Below are 17,423 nucleotides of genomic sequence, written 5' to 3' on the forward strand. Positions count from 1 at the left end.
CCTTGTTAATTAAGAAAAATAAAGAACCAAAAATAAATCACACAAACACTATTAAAGTGCCTTTCATTACAGAATATAATGGCAACTACAAAATTACAGAAAATATTATGAAAAACATTGGCACATACTGAAACAAGACAAAATATTAGGTCCCTTAATTTCCAATAGACCACGTTTTGTATATAGAAAAGCTAATAATTTAAAAAATAGATTAGCACCTACCACAATAAAAAAGGTCCAATAAAAAAGACAGAGATCTACAAGGTAACGAAATAAAGGGATTTTTCCCTTGCTTTATCTGCAAAGCTTGCCGAAGTTAAAAAAAAAGTAAGACAGTCATTTCTAATACTAATAAAAAGGAATTTAAAATTCAGGACTGCATAAGATGCACAGATACTAACACTGTGTATGTGATTCAATGCAAGTGTGGACAGCAATATATAGGAGAATCGGAGAGACCCCAAAGGGAGAGGATTAGGGAACATATTCTCTCTATTGAGAATATGGATAAGGAGAGAAACAAAGATTTACCAGTCCCAAAACATTTTAAAGCATGCAATGGAGGCAATCTGAAATTCTTCCAATATATCGGCATAACAAAGTTGCCAAAACAAGTAAGAGGAGGAGACATACATAATAAACTTCTGCAACTAAAGAGTAAATGGATTTTTAATCTAGATACACTTCATCCACAAGGTCTTAATTTAGAAATTGAATTAGGTAGCTTTTTTAAATAAACTTTTTTAAACAATTTTCTAAATAAATTTCTTAACCCAATTTTTATGAATTTATAGTATTATTAAATCTTCTTAATTTACATAGTATTTTTACCTTTTTTTTATTATTTTTTTTGTCTCCTTTTTTTCTTTTTGTCCTTTGTTGAAGTGCAAATATACATTCTTTAGCACAATTATAAAATGTTGTCACAAATAGTGATAAAACTCTGATAGAAAATGGGAACTACTATCTATTCAGTAATTTGTTTATAGTTATAAAAATTCTTTTATCCATTTGAAAAAACTGAATTATTTATATATAGATCGTTTAATCTTCTTAGTATATCCTGAATACTGTCCCCATATACACATATGATATACAAATAAAGACCACTAAAAGATGAAAATATAATATATATTTATTTCTGGCAAGTCAACAATTAAGAGGGGTATTTAAGGACCAACATAGTGCATACCGTTATGGCTTGAAAAAGGCTCCTAAGAGCTGAAACGCGTTGCCGTGGAAACGGATCACTAACGGATCTTGCTTTGGAGACACTCCTAACACTGAAGGTTCTCTAAAACTGACGTCACCCGCATGTGTGGGCGTGTCTAAGGAAGAGACACGGCGTACCAGACGTCACCTACAACACCTACAGCACACGAGGAATGCCAGAGGAGATAAGGTTGAAAGATAGGCTGCCTATTCCTTGTCAGGACTAACAAAGTTTCTACACCAAGGACCGGGGAGTCCTAATAATTTTGCACACCAGCGGACCAGGTAATGAAAAATAATAGCGCATATTACAGATTGACTTTTAACTGAAAAACGCTATTTACACATTTGGGAGGTTAAACCATCTCATTCCCCTCGGGGGTACTTCTACATTTGATATCATTGACAAACTCTAATTCACTCATATCTTCTAAGGATTTACAACCTAAAGACTGTTATTCATTTATTTTACAACAAATAGAGGAATATACCTAAATAAACAACAGCCTGTGTGGTCTAAAAGGTTTTTGATATTTTGCTTGACAATTTGTTACCACATGATTACCTTTGAGATAATCTTCTCCCATATTTATTAAAAGACCATTTTTAGCTTCATTTATATACTATTAGATATCTTTAGCATTGAATAAAGTTTAGTTTTAAACTTGATTTAGTTTAGTTTTTAGGTTTTAGAACATTGGTACCAATTAGGGACTTTATTATTTTACATTTGTGACAATCTTTTTAATTTCCAAAATAAATTCATTGTTTCACTTCAACATATTACTTAATTTGTGTTTATTTAAAATGTGGGCTGAATTATTCCAACTTTTTACTTTTATTGAGATTTCTCATTATATATAAACAATTTTTTATAATCCAGCCAGATTTTAAAACCTTTAGCCAGTCTGTGTTTTTAACACATTCAGGCGCTCACATATAGACCTAACTCCTATTACAATAAAACAACCGCAGGCTTTTGGGATTGCCTATTTTTTATGTGATTGCCTGTTTTTTATTATTTTACATTTGTGACAATCTTTTTCATTTCCAAAATAAATTCATTGTTTCACTTCAACATATTACTTAATTTGTGTTTATTTAAAACGTGGGCTGAATTATTCCAACTTTTTACTTTTATTGAGATTTCTCATTATATATAAACAATTTTTTATAATCCAGCCAGATTTTAAAACCTTTAGCCAGTCTGTGTTTTTAACACATTCAGGCGCTCACATATAGACCTAACTCCTATTACAATAAAACAACCGCAGGCTTTTGGGATTGCCTGTTTTTTATGTGTAGTGTGGTTTTTTTTTACCAGCGCATTGGGTTTTTCTAACACCACTCTTGTTTTAGAAATGGTAACTTCACCCCCTATTTGCCCCTGGTCACAAAATCTGCCCCTTACCCTTTGACCCTAGGAGACAGATGAAATCAACTGTTGAAGTAGACATTATATATGGTATGCTATTGTTATTATTTATAATGCATTTGTTATCTAGAAAAAGAATAAGGCCGACAGGGCCTTGCATAAATTGTTCCCATTTACTTTATATTTACAAAACGTAATGTAAATTAGAAAACTGAGGTAACCGTTTTGTATGGTATTTCCTGACTTGTTTTACTTTTCTGTAACTCATGAGAATGGGCTGTGTACCCTAAAATTGTACATCTCTTTTGCAAGTATTTTCTGCATTCAACCTCAATAAAAATCTTTTGTTTAAAAAACAAAACAAAACCTTTTTACCGTTCCTGCTGCATGATATAGAAATGGGTTCAGATTGGGGATTTGTGTGGGCCATACCATCACTTCCAGGACTCCTTGTTCTTCTTAACGCTGAAGATAGTTATTAATGACTTTTGCTGCAGAATACATTTGGGGCCAATTAGATGCCTCCCTGATGATATTGCACAATGGCTAAGTATCTGCCTGTACTTCTCAGCATTGAGGAGACCATAAATTCTAAGCAAATCACCAACTCCATTTGCAGAAATATAGCCCCATACTTACAAGGAACCTTCACCATGCTTTACTGTTGCCTGCAGACATTCATGTACCGCTCTCCAGCCCTTCCTCAGTCCAGAGCACCTGACACCATTTTTCTGTACCCCTGTTCCCATGTTTTAGTGCACAGTTTAGTCACTTGGCCTTGTTTCCACATAGGAAGAAAGGCTTTTTGACTGCAAGTCTTCCATGAAGACCAGTTCTGACCAGACTTCTCTAAACAGTAGATGAGTGTACCAGGGTACCATCGGTTTCTGCCAATTCTGATGACACTGCTGGACATCTTCCGATTTCAAAGGGAAGTAAGTATGATGTGTCTTTCATCTGCTGCACTGTTTCATTGGCCGGCCACAGCATCTACGGGGTCCTCAATGTTGCCTGTTTCTTTGTGCTTCTAAAAAGAGTTTTGACAGCACATCTGGAAACCCCTGTCTGCCTTGAAATGTCTGCCTGGGAGAGACCTCGATGATCCGTAAAACTAACTTATGTCTTGCTGCTGTGCTCAGTCTTGCCATGGTGTATGACTTTAAACATTAAACTGTCTTCAGCAACACCATCTGTTACTGTTACTCACAAAGTTCTTACAGCCGATTCTGTTTAATTTAATGTTTGTGTTTCAAACTACATATTAAAATGCTGATCATTAGCGCCTGTTTGGTATAATTGTTTAATCATGCACCTAACTGTATGCCTACAAAATCCCTGACTTGTATGCCTACAAAATCCCTGTGCAAGTTTACCTAGAAAAATTCATGCTATTTTGAAGGCCACAACAAATATTGATTTGATTGAGGGATTTTTTTCCCTTTTCACACACTTTGTATTTTGTGAATTGTTAAAAATGAATTACCATTTCTATTATTATTTTAGCATTTTTTCACAACTGCACAGTACTGTGTGTGTGTGTTTATATATATATTTATTTAATACACACCGTATATATAAAAATCTACTGTAGAATGACAGTAGACTGCAAAGTAATCTTTTTATGGGGACTTAAAAAGTGATTTATCTTCTTTTAAGGAGAAATTAAAGCGGTCTTTAAACTGTGTGCTGTATCTGTGCTGTAGTTGTATTTCATTATACAATGCATTATGCAGACCCCTAACGTGTCTGTTTTTAAATACAGCTGTGAAAACAAGGACTGAACATTTTCAGCTAATTATCCCAGTTATTTATAGTACAGGTTACTATAGGTACCGATTGAAAGTAGGGAGTGTGTACGTTTTATTTTTACTTAAATTGTGCATAAAGTTATACATTATAATTAAAACTAAAGAGGTACAGCTACCTCCATAGATTTATACTTCTCTCTTTTGGGTATGCATCAATTTCAACTCTTTTAAAGTACCTTTAGTTGTAGTTGTGTATCTTACATCCCAGTAAGCCAACAAAAGATGCTCTACATCAGGGGATGCCAGAGGGGAAAAAGGGTAAACTTCTGTTTGAACCGGCACAACGTCACATAGAGGGCATGGTGTTTTATAGTGTTGCAATCTAGGTGCAATCACAGTAAAGAAAATAAATTGGTACTAAAGAAATGGTCTTTGAGGTTGCAAACAATTGTTGTGTTACATATTAGCTATATTTGCTTGGTAAGAAAGATTTGATTCAACGCCTACGATACCAAGAACAAAACTAAGAGAGAGGTGGGAGGGATTTTAAGCTCTGATATGGGTTCTTGACCTCCTCCTAGTGGCGGGAAATATATACCATATGTTATGGAGGACTGCACCATCATTTTACGAAAGAAATGTATTCTTTTCTACAAAAAAATACAACTCTCCAGTTTGTTATTCTACAGACAATATTTACTAATGCATTTAAGGACTTTAGTGCACTGTCTCTAATTCATAACATAAGATTTGGAGAGACTTCCTATTATCTGTTAGAATGCCAAGTAAAAGCAGCAAAAAAAGGGCTAAAAAATAAGTTAAAGCAATGTAATTATAATATAACTAATAATCAACAATTCATTACAAAACTGATCAGATATAGAATTTTCAATTATTACACAATATCAAAAATGCCCAATTAGAACTATGAGACCTCATACTTTTACATTAAAATGTTTCTTTAAAATATCTATATGCAGAAGACGCAAAGTGCAGTAGTATTTAATAGGGAACTGCATTTTTACAGTAAAATCATTTCATGCAAACTTCAAATATTTGCATGACAAACAGTCACCCCAAACGCAAAATAAAATGATATAAAACAATATGGTTGTGTTCTAAATGTGGACCATCAAGATATCCATCCCTTATTGCTGAGAGCAGATCAAGAGACAAGGATTCCTCACATACAACAAACAACAATACATTTTTATAACATTATAAAAAAAATGACTTACAATAAAGTGGTCCTAAATTTTAAATTAACAGAAATGGTATAGTGTTTATAAATATGCTTTGTTTTTCATCTCCCTTACTGAACACAGAACAATGGATTAAGACAAGTGAGTCAGTCATAGATCTTGCTACTAAACATCCCAGTTTTCAACTAGATCAAAAACAAGATGGTTTGTCCACTGGGAAACATTAACAATTAGCTTGTGAACAATGAAATCTTCTCTAAACTGTAATACATAGTTGTATGCAGAATAAAGTTTTTTTGTGTTTTAAAGAGTTAGTATCCTTTAGTTTGTAGATACAACTGGAACAAACAAGATAAAAAAGGAAGGCTTTGCAAAACGTACCCCAAACTAAGGCACACGTTATTGAGCTTAGTGTAATACACATGACAAGCACGCACAGATGAAATAGCGTCACACAAACAAATCAGGAACTATGGAGGGAAAATCCCACTTCATTGATAAATTCTTCAAGAACTTGCACCACACTACTGGCTTCCGGCATTTCTGCATGTTCAACCTTCACTATCTGCAGGAGGACATCTCCGTTACCACAGTTCTTTAGAAACATATAACACTTGTACAGAGCATAGTGGCTCATTTCTGCTTGACGTATAAGTCTTTTCAGGATGTTCAAGTCCTGTATAGCCTGTGGAATAAATTGTAAGCATCATCACATGCTAGAAAAGAACTATACATTTACAAACATTATACATTATAAAATAAAAATATACTAAAAGGACATAAAACTCAAACTTAAAATGCACTTAAATGAATTTCATGTATCACCAAAGTATCAGTGACGGCTTTTACTGTGCACAGGGCATATGTACATATGCCTTGTGCACCAACATACAAACACTATGCCTACTCATATAGCTGGTGGTGACATGTATTCATCAGCATAAATGCATTTTGAGTAATTCTAGATGAAACATTTGCTCTCTGAGCAAGTGCAGTGTTTGAATGAAGGTGCAGCAAGCATATGTACATATGCTCCAGAATAGTAAAAGATATCTCTGAAAAGTAATAAGTGGCCATTCAGTCTGCTCACTTATGCACCAACAAACACACAACTGTATTTTAATATTGTTGCTAACTCCTACAGTATGCACAAGTATATATATATATATATATATATTTCATTTTTTTTTTTTTGAAGGCTGACAATATTTACCTTTAGTTTAAAGTTGTCCAATTTCTGGCGGAAAAGAAAAGGATTTCCTCCATCGTAGCTGCTAATAAAGGTCTGCATCCAGTCATCACAGAATTTGTTGCTTCCTAAAAAACAAGAAAATTAAATAAATAGTCAACCTTTCTTCCCAGTGCCTGAATGCTGGTACCTGTACAAAATGGCTTCCAAAAGAACAACAGATATCATGTTGCACTAGAGAGAGGTAAACTAAAATGATTATGGGAATTTAAAACAAACAACAACATAAAAGAACTTGATGAAAAGATAAAGATGTTCCTTTGCTTAAATGTTTAATTTTAGTTATTTTATAATTTGTATCTCATGTAAGTTGTATTTCATAATTCATTAGTTATTTGTTTTTCTTTCTTTAAAGCAAGGTAATGAATGGGTAGTGTATTTAACTATAGATAGTTCCCAAGAAACCCTTTTGTGTTAAGAAAATGTGTGTCAAGAGTATTTGAAGGATTGCAAGTTTTCATCAGGATTTGTGTCCTAGTAAGCTTGTACAGTTTCTACTTAGCCAAATAAAGCTATTTTAATTACATATTTTTATTCATTAAATCATAAATACATTTTCTAATAATTTCTTTATTAGCCATTCTACGGTATGTATAATGTGTATTGTAGTAAACTCCACAGTAATACATGAGAATTTTATATATATATATATATATATATATATATATATATATATATATATATATATATATATATATATATATATATATATATATATATATATATATATATATATATATATATATATATAAAGCATTACTGGGCTGGTATTGAGCCGGTTGTTCGTTCCTGTGAGTGTGCTTCTCTCTGTATGTGTATATTATATATATATATATATATATATATATATATATATATATATATATATATATATATATATATATATATATATATATATATATATATATATATATATATATATATATATATATATATATATACACACACACACACACATACATATACACACACACACACATATATACAGACCGACTGGCCAAGCTGTGGATTAATGGCATACTTTTTTCATTTCTTTTTCTTTTAACCCCACAGCTTTTTGAGTGATTTTTTGTAGGTGTTCTTTTTATCTATTAAACTTACCTCATTCTTTTGAAGTGGCTCGCTGGATTTTGTTCTTTTTCTACTATATATATATATATATATATATATATATATATATATATATATAATAAAAATTATATTACATTAAAATCCTAGTGTTAGTATTTTAGTTTTTTTTAGTTTTTGTTAATGTTATTGTTTTAAAATAGTAATGTTAGGTTAATTTATAGTTTAAACTTAGGTTATTTTTATATTTCACAGGTAAATTTTTATTTAATTTAAAGATAGTTATATTTTAAATTTAATTTAAAATTAGGGTGTGTTAGGTTTAGGGGTTAATAGTTTAATTTAGTGTGTTGCGATGTGGGGGGGCCGGCGGTTTAGGGGTTTATAGGTTTATTTTATTAGTAGTGATGTGAGGGGCAGCAGTTTAGGGGTTAATAGGTTTATTTTATTAGTAGCGATGTGAGGGGCAGCAGTTTAGGGTTTAGTAAGTTTATTTTATTAGTAGCAATGTGAGGGGCAGCGGTTTAGGGTTTAATAGGTTTATTTTATTAGTAGCGATGTGGGGGGCCGGCGGTTTAGGGATTAATAGGTTTATTATAGTAGTAGCGATGTGCTGGGCCGGTGGTTTAGGGGTTAATAGCTTTATATAGAGTTAGCTGTGGGGGGGGGTCAGCGGATTAGGGGTTTATAGGTTTAATATAGTATTTGCAATGTGGGAGGCAGGCGGTTTAGGGGTTTATAGGTAGTTTATGGGTGTTAGTGTACTTTGTAACATTTTAGTCTCAGATTGCGGTATGGATCATGGCGGTATAGACTATAACGCAAGCATTTTAGCCGGACCGCACAACCTGTAATACATTTTTTCAGTGCGGAATGGATGGTTGCGTTACAGGCTAAAATGCTTGCGGTATAGCTATACCGCCGCAACTTGTAATACTGGAGACCTGCCATTCCACGCGCAATGGCCAATTTTTCAGCGGTAAAACCTTACCGCACCGTACCGCAAAACTTGTAATCTTGCTGATAGGTTCTAGCTGCTGATTGGTAAATGCATATATATATATATATATATATATATATATGTGATGGGTTAGCAAGGGTTCTTTTGTTTTGGGGAACAGGGAAATCAAAGAAAATAATAAACATAAAACAATATACTAATTTGACTAAATAAAGCGGCAGTTTTCATTGCAAAATTATTTTTATATATGAAGGTTCATAATCATGTAGTTTACAATTTCTGTTTAGTGTTCCTTTAAGGGATCAAGTTATGATAAAACGGCAGACATGGTCCCCACATAGGAACAGTCCTCACTCCCCTTGCTCGGATAAGTTTGGGGTGATTTATGTAGCAGTCGCACCACAACCACTCCAAAGCAGCTTCTGTTGCTCTGCAAATTGAGCCCTAAATCTCATTTCCTCCTGCCTTAAAATGTGACCTCTTGCCACAAACAATTTCCTTGGAAAATTGCTGCTTAAAATTCTTTATATGGGTTATAATTATATGGCATGTGTGACAGAAAAATATATAGAGATTTTACCTGCATTAGTAACATGTGGTTGTGCGTCACTACAGTCTACAGTGATGAATCTATTGCTCTCTTCAGTCATGGCAATGCACAGAGACGTCATTGTTCCTTCTTGTACAAGGCCTTGTAGGCTGGCAGAGCTTAAGAACCTGGGAAGGAAAAAAAGAATTTCTCAGTGGATCAATGAGCTTAAAGGGACATGATACCCAAATGTTGAAGCACATGAAAGTGATGAAGCATAGCTGTAAAAAGCTGACTAGAAAATATAACCTAAACATCTCTATGTAAAAAATGAAGAGACTTTAAGCAGCCAGTCAGGATGCTTGTCCCAGGACAAGCAAAGGAGTGTGCATCTGGCATGTGAGGCACAGTCATGTTATTTTCCTATTCAGTTTAAGTAACTTCTATGAAATCTCATGAGATCACAGCAAAGGCAAAGCATTGCCTCAGCACTGCTGGTGCTGATTGGCTTGTTTTGGGGGGGGATTCCAACTTGCAGTTGAACAGCAGCTGAAGTATAACTGTTTACACAGCACTTACTCTGGTGAGCTGAGGAAATCTTGAGGTAAAGTATTCTCTATCTAAATCATGAAAGAAATGTTTTGGGTTTCATGTCCCTTTAAGCGCATCACTTTCAAGTGAATTAGCATATGAGTATTATGTCCCTTTAAGGCTGAAATATAGACACGCATAATCTACAGAATTAGTCCCATTTAAAGCTTATATGGTAGCATACTGTAGTGACCAATAATCGATTAAAGGTGTTGACTTGGGGGGGTCATAAACAACAATAATAAATAAAAAATGCTGCAATAAACAGAAGAGAACAAAGTCCTTTTTTCTCTCTATCAACAAAAGTTAATAATTGTTGATCTAAAACTATATAAAATGTTAGCTTCAAGTGAAAATTGTTTACTTAAAGTGGAAAAAAAATGTTTAAACTCAAGCCTCAACTTTTCAGATACACAAGCTGAAGTCCATGTGAGAATATTCTTCTTAAAGGGACATTCTGATACAAAAATGACATGTTCAAATGTATTAAAGCATATCGTTTTTGTATCATTGATCCTTAATTACCATGCATTTAACCTTCAGAAAGAGTTTAAACACATACGTAAAGTTCCACTCAGGAACCGCAAGCATTTCTGCTCCCAAGCAGTTAACTGTTTGTATACTTACCATTGTACAGGGGTTTCCTATTTGGGAATTGTAATGCTTGAGGCTCCCGAGAAGCACTTTACATACATGTTTAACCCATTTGTGGGGTTACGCACAAAGTAAACTAGGGTCAGTAATGCAAAAATTATCTATCAAATTCTTATTTATTTCTGCATCAGAAAGTTCCTTTAAAATGTATTTTCCAAATATATTCAAATCTATCATGTTTGCATTTTCCTTAACAAATGCTAAATTACACTACTCCTAAGAAATATCCATAATATTGTTGTCCATTTCCAGTTAGTGATAACAACATTATCCAACCGCCACAAAAAAGAACTCTTCAAAACATTACACTGAAAAAAGGCGGCCACAGAAACTGTTGACTTGTGACTATGAGTTATAGTTATGGTTAGGGGGATTTAGAAGTTTCACCTTAGTTATTGGTTATGACCTTTTTGATACCCGTATTTGAACTTTTTTAATTTGAATTTGAGTATAAGTGAAACAAATAGGGTTGAAAACTGTCCTCCATAAAAAATATTGGACAGCCTGTATGAAGCAGTATATTGCTATCATAATAGTACAATAAACGTAATTAACAAGGATAGGCAGACATTATAACCCTTAAAAGTGTAGGTCTTTCCATGGTGTCTGAGAACTTTTTCCTACACCATCAAAATCCACATGGAAACTGGAGGAAAGCCTGAAAGGAAGAGGGCTGATAGACACAAAGGGGCCTATCTATCAAGCTCCGAACGGAGCTTGACGGCCCACGTTTCTGGCGAGTCTTGAGACTCGCTAGAAACACAAGTTATGGAGCAGCAGTCACAAAGACCGCTGCTCCATAACTCTGTCCGCCTGCTCTGAGCAGGCGGACAGGAATCGCCGGAATTCAACCCGATCGAGTACGATCGGGTTGATTGACACCCCCTGCTGGCAGCCCATTGGCCGCGAGTCTGCAGGGGGCGGCGTTGCACCAGCAGCTCTCCGCATTCAGCGATGTCTTGCGGACTTGATCCGCACTGTCGGATCAGGTCCGCAAGACATTTGTTAAATTGGCCTCAATGCCACAAGAGAATAAGACAAGTTTCTGAGAGTCAACAGCTTGTGTGATTGGCAGCTCATACGACAACAGATTCAAGCACAGCTTACAGTAAGTCTCACTTTCAACAGTGAAGAGAAGACTTCGAGCTGTAGGTTTGTAAGGTTAAGTGGCAATAAGAAAGCCATTGCTAGGATGGCAAAAGAAGAAAAAGAGGCTTTCCTGGGTCATGAAGCAATGGCCTTCTTAGGACTAGAAAAAGCTCTTAAGGGCTGATGCATCAACATTTGGAATTTTTGGTTCTTGATGCAGGGTTTTTGTACACAGGTGAAAGGATAGTTCCTCATTGTGTGACACCAACGGTCAAATATGGCATTTCAGCCATAATCATAGACTTGTGTCTCCAATACACATTTGGGGGTAGATTTATGAATAGCCCAGCAGACATGATTCGCTATGCCGACAGCAGATACGCTGTCAGCATTTATCATTGCACAAGCATTTCTGGTAAAATGCTTGTGCAATGACCCCCCAGCTTACTTGCGGCCAATCGGCCGCTAGCAGGGGCCGTCAATCATCCCAATCGGATCATTTCAGTCTGCCACCTAAAAGACTGCTGCTTCTTAGCTTCCGTTTCAGGCGGACATAATACGAGGGGGCTACGAAAGCATCATCCGCGGCTTAATAAATGAAGCCCTTGTACTCAATTAAAAACAAACATGGCTCTTAACTCATTATAATAATGATTATTAGACCCTATGATATGACGATACTTATGTATCCATATGAAGTTCTCACTAGGGCTGCTTTTGTAATAAACAACGCATCCATGGTACAATTTGTAACAATTGAGTGCTGAAGTGTGGAAACGGATTCACCAGAAATCCTAATGAACAGCATCAACAAACAGCAACCACAAATACAGTATCGCTATCCACTTATCAATATGATCTAAAAGAATATATAATTGTCAACTAGTGCAAAAATCCTCTTGGACACAGTGGGGGGAAGCAAGTGTGGTGTCTATACCACTGTATTTAAACTAAATTTCATATACCGGTAGAGAAAGATATGACTCACTGACAATGAACATTGCAGCCATTATAATAAATATAAAACTAACAGCATAAACGATGCATTAATATGCAAACAGGTACCTGGTGTCAAATGGAATTCTTGTAATCCTCCTTCCAGAGATGCTCAGACTATAGGAGATGCATTAGGTGTAAAACTAATATGGCTTCAATTAACCATAGAATCTGTCCCATTAACCTAGTGTCCACTCTGTACCCCATCTTGTGTTCTCCCATCTTTACATGTGCTAGAGGTCCACTCCAACCCATCAAAATTTATAAGCAAAGTCATTTGCATGACGTTTAGCAGGGATCTCAAATTTAAACCCACTCCAATGTTTGAAAACCCCCTGATAATGTACTTACCAAAAGCCTACACCTTGTATGTGGACAATTCAACACCAGAAACATGTTGGCAGCACATTTTACCAGGACGTTAAGAAATTTCACTTCTTCTACACCTTGAAAACTTATTTTGCCTGTTTCAAGTGGCATTTTTTGCTGTTCATTTTTTCCCCCCAACTTAAAATACTAGTACATGCTCAAATCACGTTTAGAAACAGTTTTTTGTTTCTATAAAAAGTCAAAACATATCGCTCAAACTCTACTTTTAAAATATGTTACTTGTACACAAATTATATACATTTATCTGAATGTTAATTTATGATTGCAATGAACGGTTTATATGCGTTAGTTCCAAAATTGCTCATAATGATATGAAATTAACTGCATGTCATAAATTGATATTAATGTTAAAGTAAAATAAAAAAAATACCTGTTTATGTCATTCTGAGTTCTGTTGTCTGAGTTTTTCACTTCAACAGGTGTGTAAGTCAGAGCCTTAAAGCAAGTAAATATAATTCAGTAAGAGCACTGAGTATAGAACTAATACAATAGTTACAGATTTATTCTTTCTATAACACATACAGCATGCAATAAATAGGCCAGCTTGTCCTGAAAGAGATGCACCACTCGATAAACAGGCAACACAGAGTCTTCAAACCAGCTCCTCAAGTAAGGTGTAATACATGAATCCAGATTATCCATCTGTAGAGTAAAATGAACAGCAGTGAAAGGCGTTGCACACGAAAATAGAACAAAGAATGATGATGAGCAAAATAAAATTTAAAAAAATACTTTATGGTGCTCAAGAAATTTCTTCTTGATGCAACCTAAGTGAAAATAATAAAAAAATGGCATTATATTATATTTAATGGTCGGTACTGGGGAAAAAAAAACTAATATATATATATATATATATATATATATATATATATATATATACACACACACACACACACACACACATATACACATACAGGTAGCCCTAAATTTACGCTAGGGTTAGGTTTCTGAAGGAATGGTTGTAAATAGAAATCTGTGTAAACTGAAACCCAATACAGTATATAACAATGATAAGTGAGGTAGTTAGGTTCCAGGACCCTCTCAAAATATACATAAGTAACATAATACATTATATTTAAAGAATTTAAATTAATACTATGAATTCTAAACCGCATTATAAACAGTATAAAATAACCATACAACACAGCGTGTATCATCAAACTAAGTTTAATTAAATAAAAATGGGATTTAGATTTAACCATTACATTTACAGTATCTGTGTGTGTATGTACAGTGTGTGTGTGTACAGTATGTGTGTGTACGTACAGTGTGTGTGTGTGTGCACGCATGTACAGTATGTGTATGTGTGTGTATGTACAATGTGTGTGTCTATGTACGTACAATGTATGTGTGTGTCTGTACAGTATGTGTATGTGTGCAATATGTGTGTGTATGTACAATATGTGTATGCATGTACAGTATGTGTGTATGCATGTGTGTGCATGTACAGTATGTGTGTGTTTCTGTGTGTGTGTGCATATGTACAGTATGTGTATGTGTGTATGTACAGTATGTGTGTGAGTTTCTGTGTGTGTTTGTATGTACAGAATGTGTGTGTGTGTCTGTTTGTGTGTATGTGTGTCTGCGCGCGCATGTACAGTATGTGTGTGCGCGCGCGCATGTACAGTATGTGTGTGTGCGCGCGCGCATGTACAGTATGTGTGTGTGCGCGCGCGCATGTACAGTATGTGTGTGTGCGCGCGCATGTACAGTATGTGTGTGTGCGCGCGCATGTACAGTATGTGTGTGTGCGCGCGCATGTACAGTATGTGTGTGTGCGCGCATGTACAGTATGTGTGTGTGCGCGCATGTACAGTATGTGTGTGTGCGCGCATGTACAGTATGTGTGTGTGCGCGCATGTACAGTATGTGTGTGTGCGCGCATGTACAGTATGTGTGTGTGCGCGCATGTACAGTATGTGTGTGCGCGCGCATGTACAGTATGTGTGTGCGCGCATGTACAGTATGTGTGTGCGCGCATGTACAGTATGTGTGTGTGCGCATGTACAGTATGTGTGTGTGTGCACGTGCGTGTGTGTGCGCGCATGTACAGTATGTGTGGATGTGTGCTCATGTACAGTATGTGTGTGTGTGTATGTAAAGTATGTGTGTGTGTGTGTGTAAAGTATGTGTGTGTGCATGTACAGTATGTGTGTGTGCATGTACAGTATGTGTGTGAGTTTCTGTGTGTGTGTGTTTGTATGTACAGTATGTGTATTTATGTTCAATATGTGTGTGTGGGTATGTACAGTATGTGGGTGTTTCTCTGTGTGTGTGTGTGTGTGTATGAACAGTATGTGTGTGTTTCTCTGTGTGTATGTACAGTATGTGTGTGTTTCTCTGTGTGTGTGCGCGCACGCATGTACAGTATGCGTATGTGTGCATGTACAGTATGTGTGTGTATGTACAATATGTGTAGGTTTATGTACGTACAATATGTGTATGTGTGTGCATGTACAGTATGTATGTGCATGTACAGTATGTGTGTATCTAAGTGTATGTGAACGTACAGTATGTGTGTCATACAGCGGGTGTGTACAGTATGTATGTGTGTGTCTAAGCGTGTGTGTACGTACAGTATGTGTGTGTGTGTATGTACATTATGTGTGTGTCTGTGTGTGTGTGTGTATGTACAGTATGTGTGTGTCTAAGCGTGTGTGTACGTACAGTATGTGTGTGTCTAAGCGTGTGTGTACGTACAGTATGTGTCTGTGTGTGTGTGTGTATGTACAGTATGTGTGTGTCTAAGCGTGTGTGTACGTACAGTATGTGTCTGTGTGTGTGTGTATGTACAGTATGTGTGTATGTACAGTATGTGTGTGTCTAAGCGTGTGTGTACGTACAGTATGTGTCTGTGTGTGTGTGTATGTACAGTATGTGTGTGTCTAAGCGTGTGTGTACGTACAGTATGTGTATGTGTGTGTGTGTGTGTGTGTGTATGTACATTATGTGTGTGTCTGTGTGTGTGTGTGTATGTACAGTATGTGTGTGTCTAAGCGTGTGTGTACGTACAGTATGTGTGTGTGTGTGTGTGTGTATGTACATTATGTGTGTGTCTGTGTGTGTGTGTGTATGTACAGTATGTGTGTGTCTAAGCGTGTGTGTACGTACAGTATGTGTGTGTCTAAGCGTGTGTGTACGTACAGTATGTGTCTGTGTGTGTGTGTGTATGTACAGTATGTGTGTGTCTAAGCGTGTGTGTACGTACAGTATGTGTCTGTGTGTGTGTGTATGTACAGTATGTGTGTATGTACAGTATGTGTGTGTCTAAGCGTGTGTGTACGTACAGTATGTGTATGTGTGTGTGTGTGTCTGTGTGCAAGTCATCACTGTGCTACAGCCAGACTGTGAAGGTAGTCAGTCAAAAGAGACACTGGGGAAATTACATTTTTATTTATTTTTTAATGAAATTTTGGCACAAATAAAACCCTGTGTGTTTGTGTGTCTGTGTTTTTGAGTATGTGACTGTGCTATTCAGACTGTGAAGGCAGGAAGTCAATGGGGACACTGGGGATAGACCCACAGGCAGACTATACTGAATGGAAAGTGCCTGGGAGTCACTGGAAGAAATATCTACATATGAGTTGACCTGTGGAGACAGTCTTCTTTTAGCCGTGTATGTAGGATGGGAAACCCCTAAAGGCAGCTCTACTCCAGCCTGCAGCTCTAGACGCTTGCCCCATGTGTGTCGTGTCTATCGTGTGAAACGCTGGGCTGAGCAGCTCTATTCCAGGCTGCCCTCAGCGACACCTACCCCACGTATACATTGAGTGAAAACCAGACAGCAGGTCAAGTGTATGGAAATGTTTTTTTAAAAACTTTTTCTTCTTAACATGCGACTTCTCAGTAGAGGGTACGCGACTCATAGAAACAGGCGCTATTCTGAAACGGCACTAATGAAACCGTTGTAACCGAGGGCTCCCTGTATATATATTTATACACACACATACTGTACATACATACATACATATACACACATATACATACACACCATATCATGTTACTATCGTATACATTAGTTATTGATTCATACACACACACAAAAAAAAAACACAAAGTTAATGAAAGACATCCATACAAATACAAGGAATCTAATAATATGAGGATTCCCATGTGTCTTACCTGTGGGTCAAGTTTGCTTTTGAGATTTTCAATATATTTGTCAAGTTCCAGCCTAAATGTAAATTCTTAAGAAAATTTTAACATTTGTCATGACACCTAACATGTTAGCAATGTGTTCAACTGGCCTATAAACATTAATGATCAAGAATAAAAAACATGGTAATAGGTATGCCACAGCCTTTGTTGTCATTGAAATGCATGAGAAAATACAGCAATATTTAACAAGATATGATGATT

At 35.9% G+C, this 17,423-nt stretch overlaps 1 protein-coding gene across 1 annotated transcript in view; it reads right to left on the minus strand.

The window, feature by feature from the left end:
- Positions 1-5,009: 5,009 nt before the first annotated feature.
- The window catches only part of C1H17orf75 (chromosome 1 C17orf75 homolog), a 38,244-nt gene continuing 25,830 nt past the window's right edge, over positions 5,010-17,423 (minus strand). Inside the window, exons 6-11 of the mRNA XM_053721420.1 lie at positions 17,187-17,242; positions 13,587-13,706; positions 13,435-13,499; positions 9,396-9,532; positions 6,751-6,854; positions 5,010-6,222 (exon numbers count right to left, since the gene is read on the minus strand). Coding sequence (XP_053577395.1) covers positions 6,001-6,222; positions 6,751-6,854; positions 9,396-9,532; positions 13,435-13,499; positions 13,587-13,706; positions 17,187-17,242 — 704 coding nt within the window. The 3' untranslated portion in view covers positions 5,010-6,000. The remainder of the gene's footprint in view (positions 6,223-6,750; positions 6,855-9,395; positions 9,533-13,434; positions 13,500-13,586; positions 13,707-17,186; positions 17,243-17,423) is intronic.

The sequence above is a fragment of the Bombina bombina genome, chromosome 1 (genome assembly GCF_027579735.1).
Source record: "Bombina bombina isolate aBomBom1 chromosome 1, aBomBom1.pri, whole genome shotgun sequence".
NCBI lineage: Eukaryota > Metazoa > Chordata > Amphibia > Anura > Bombinatoridae > Bombina > Bombina bombina.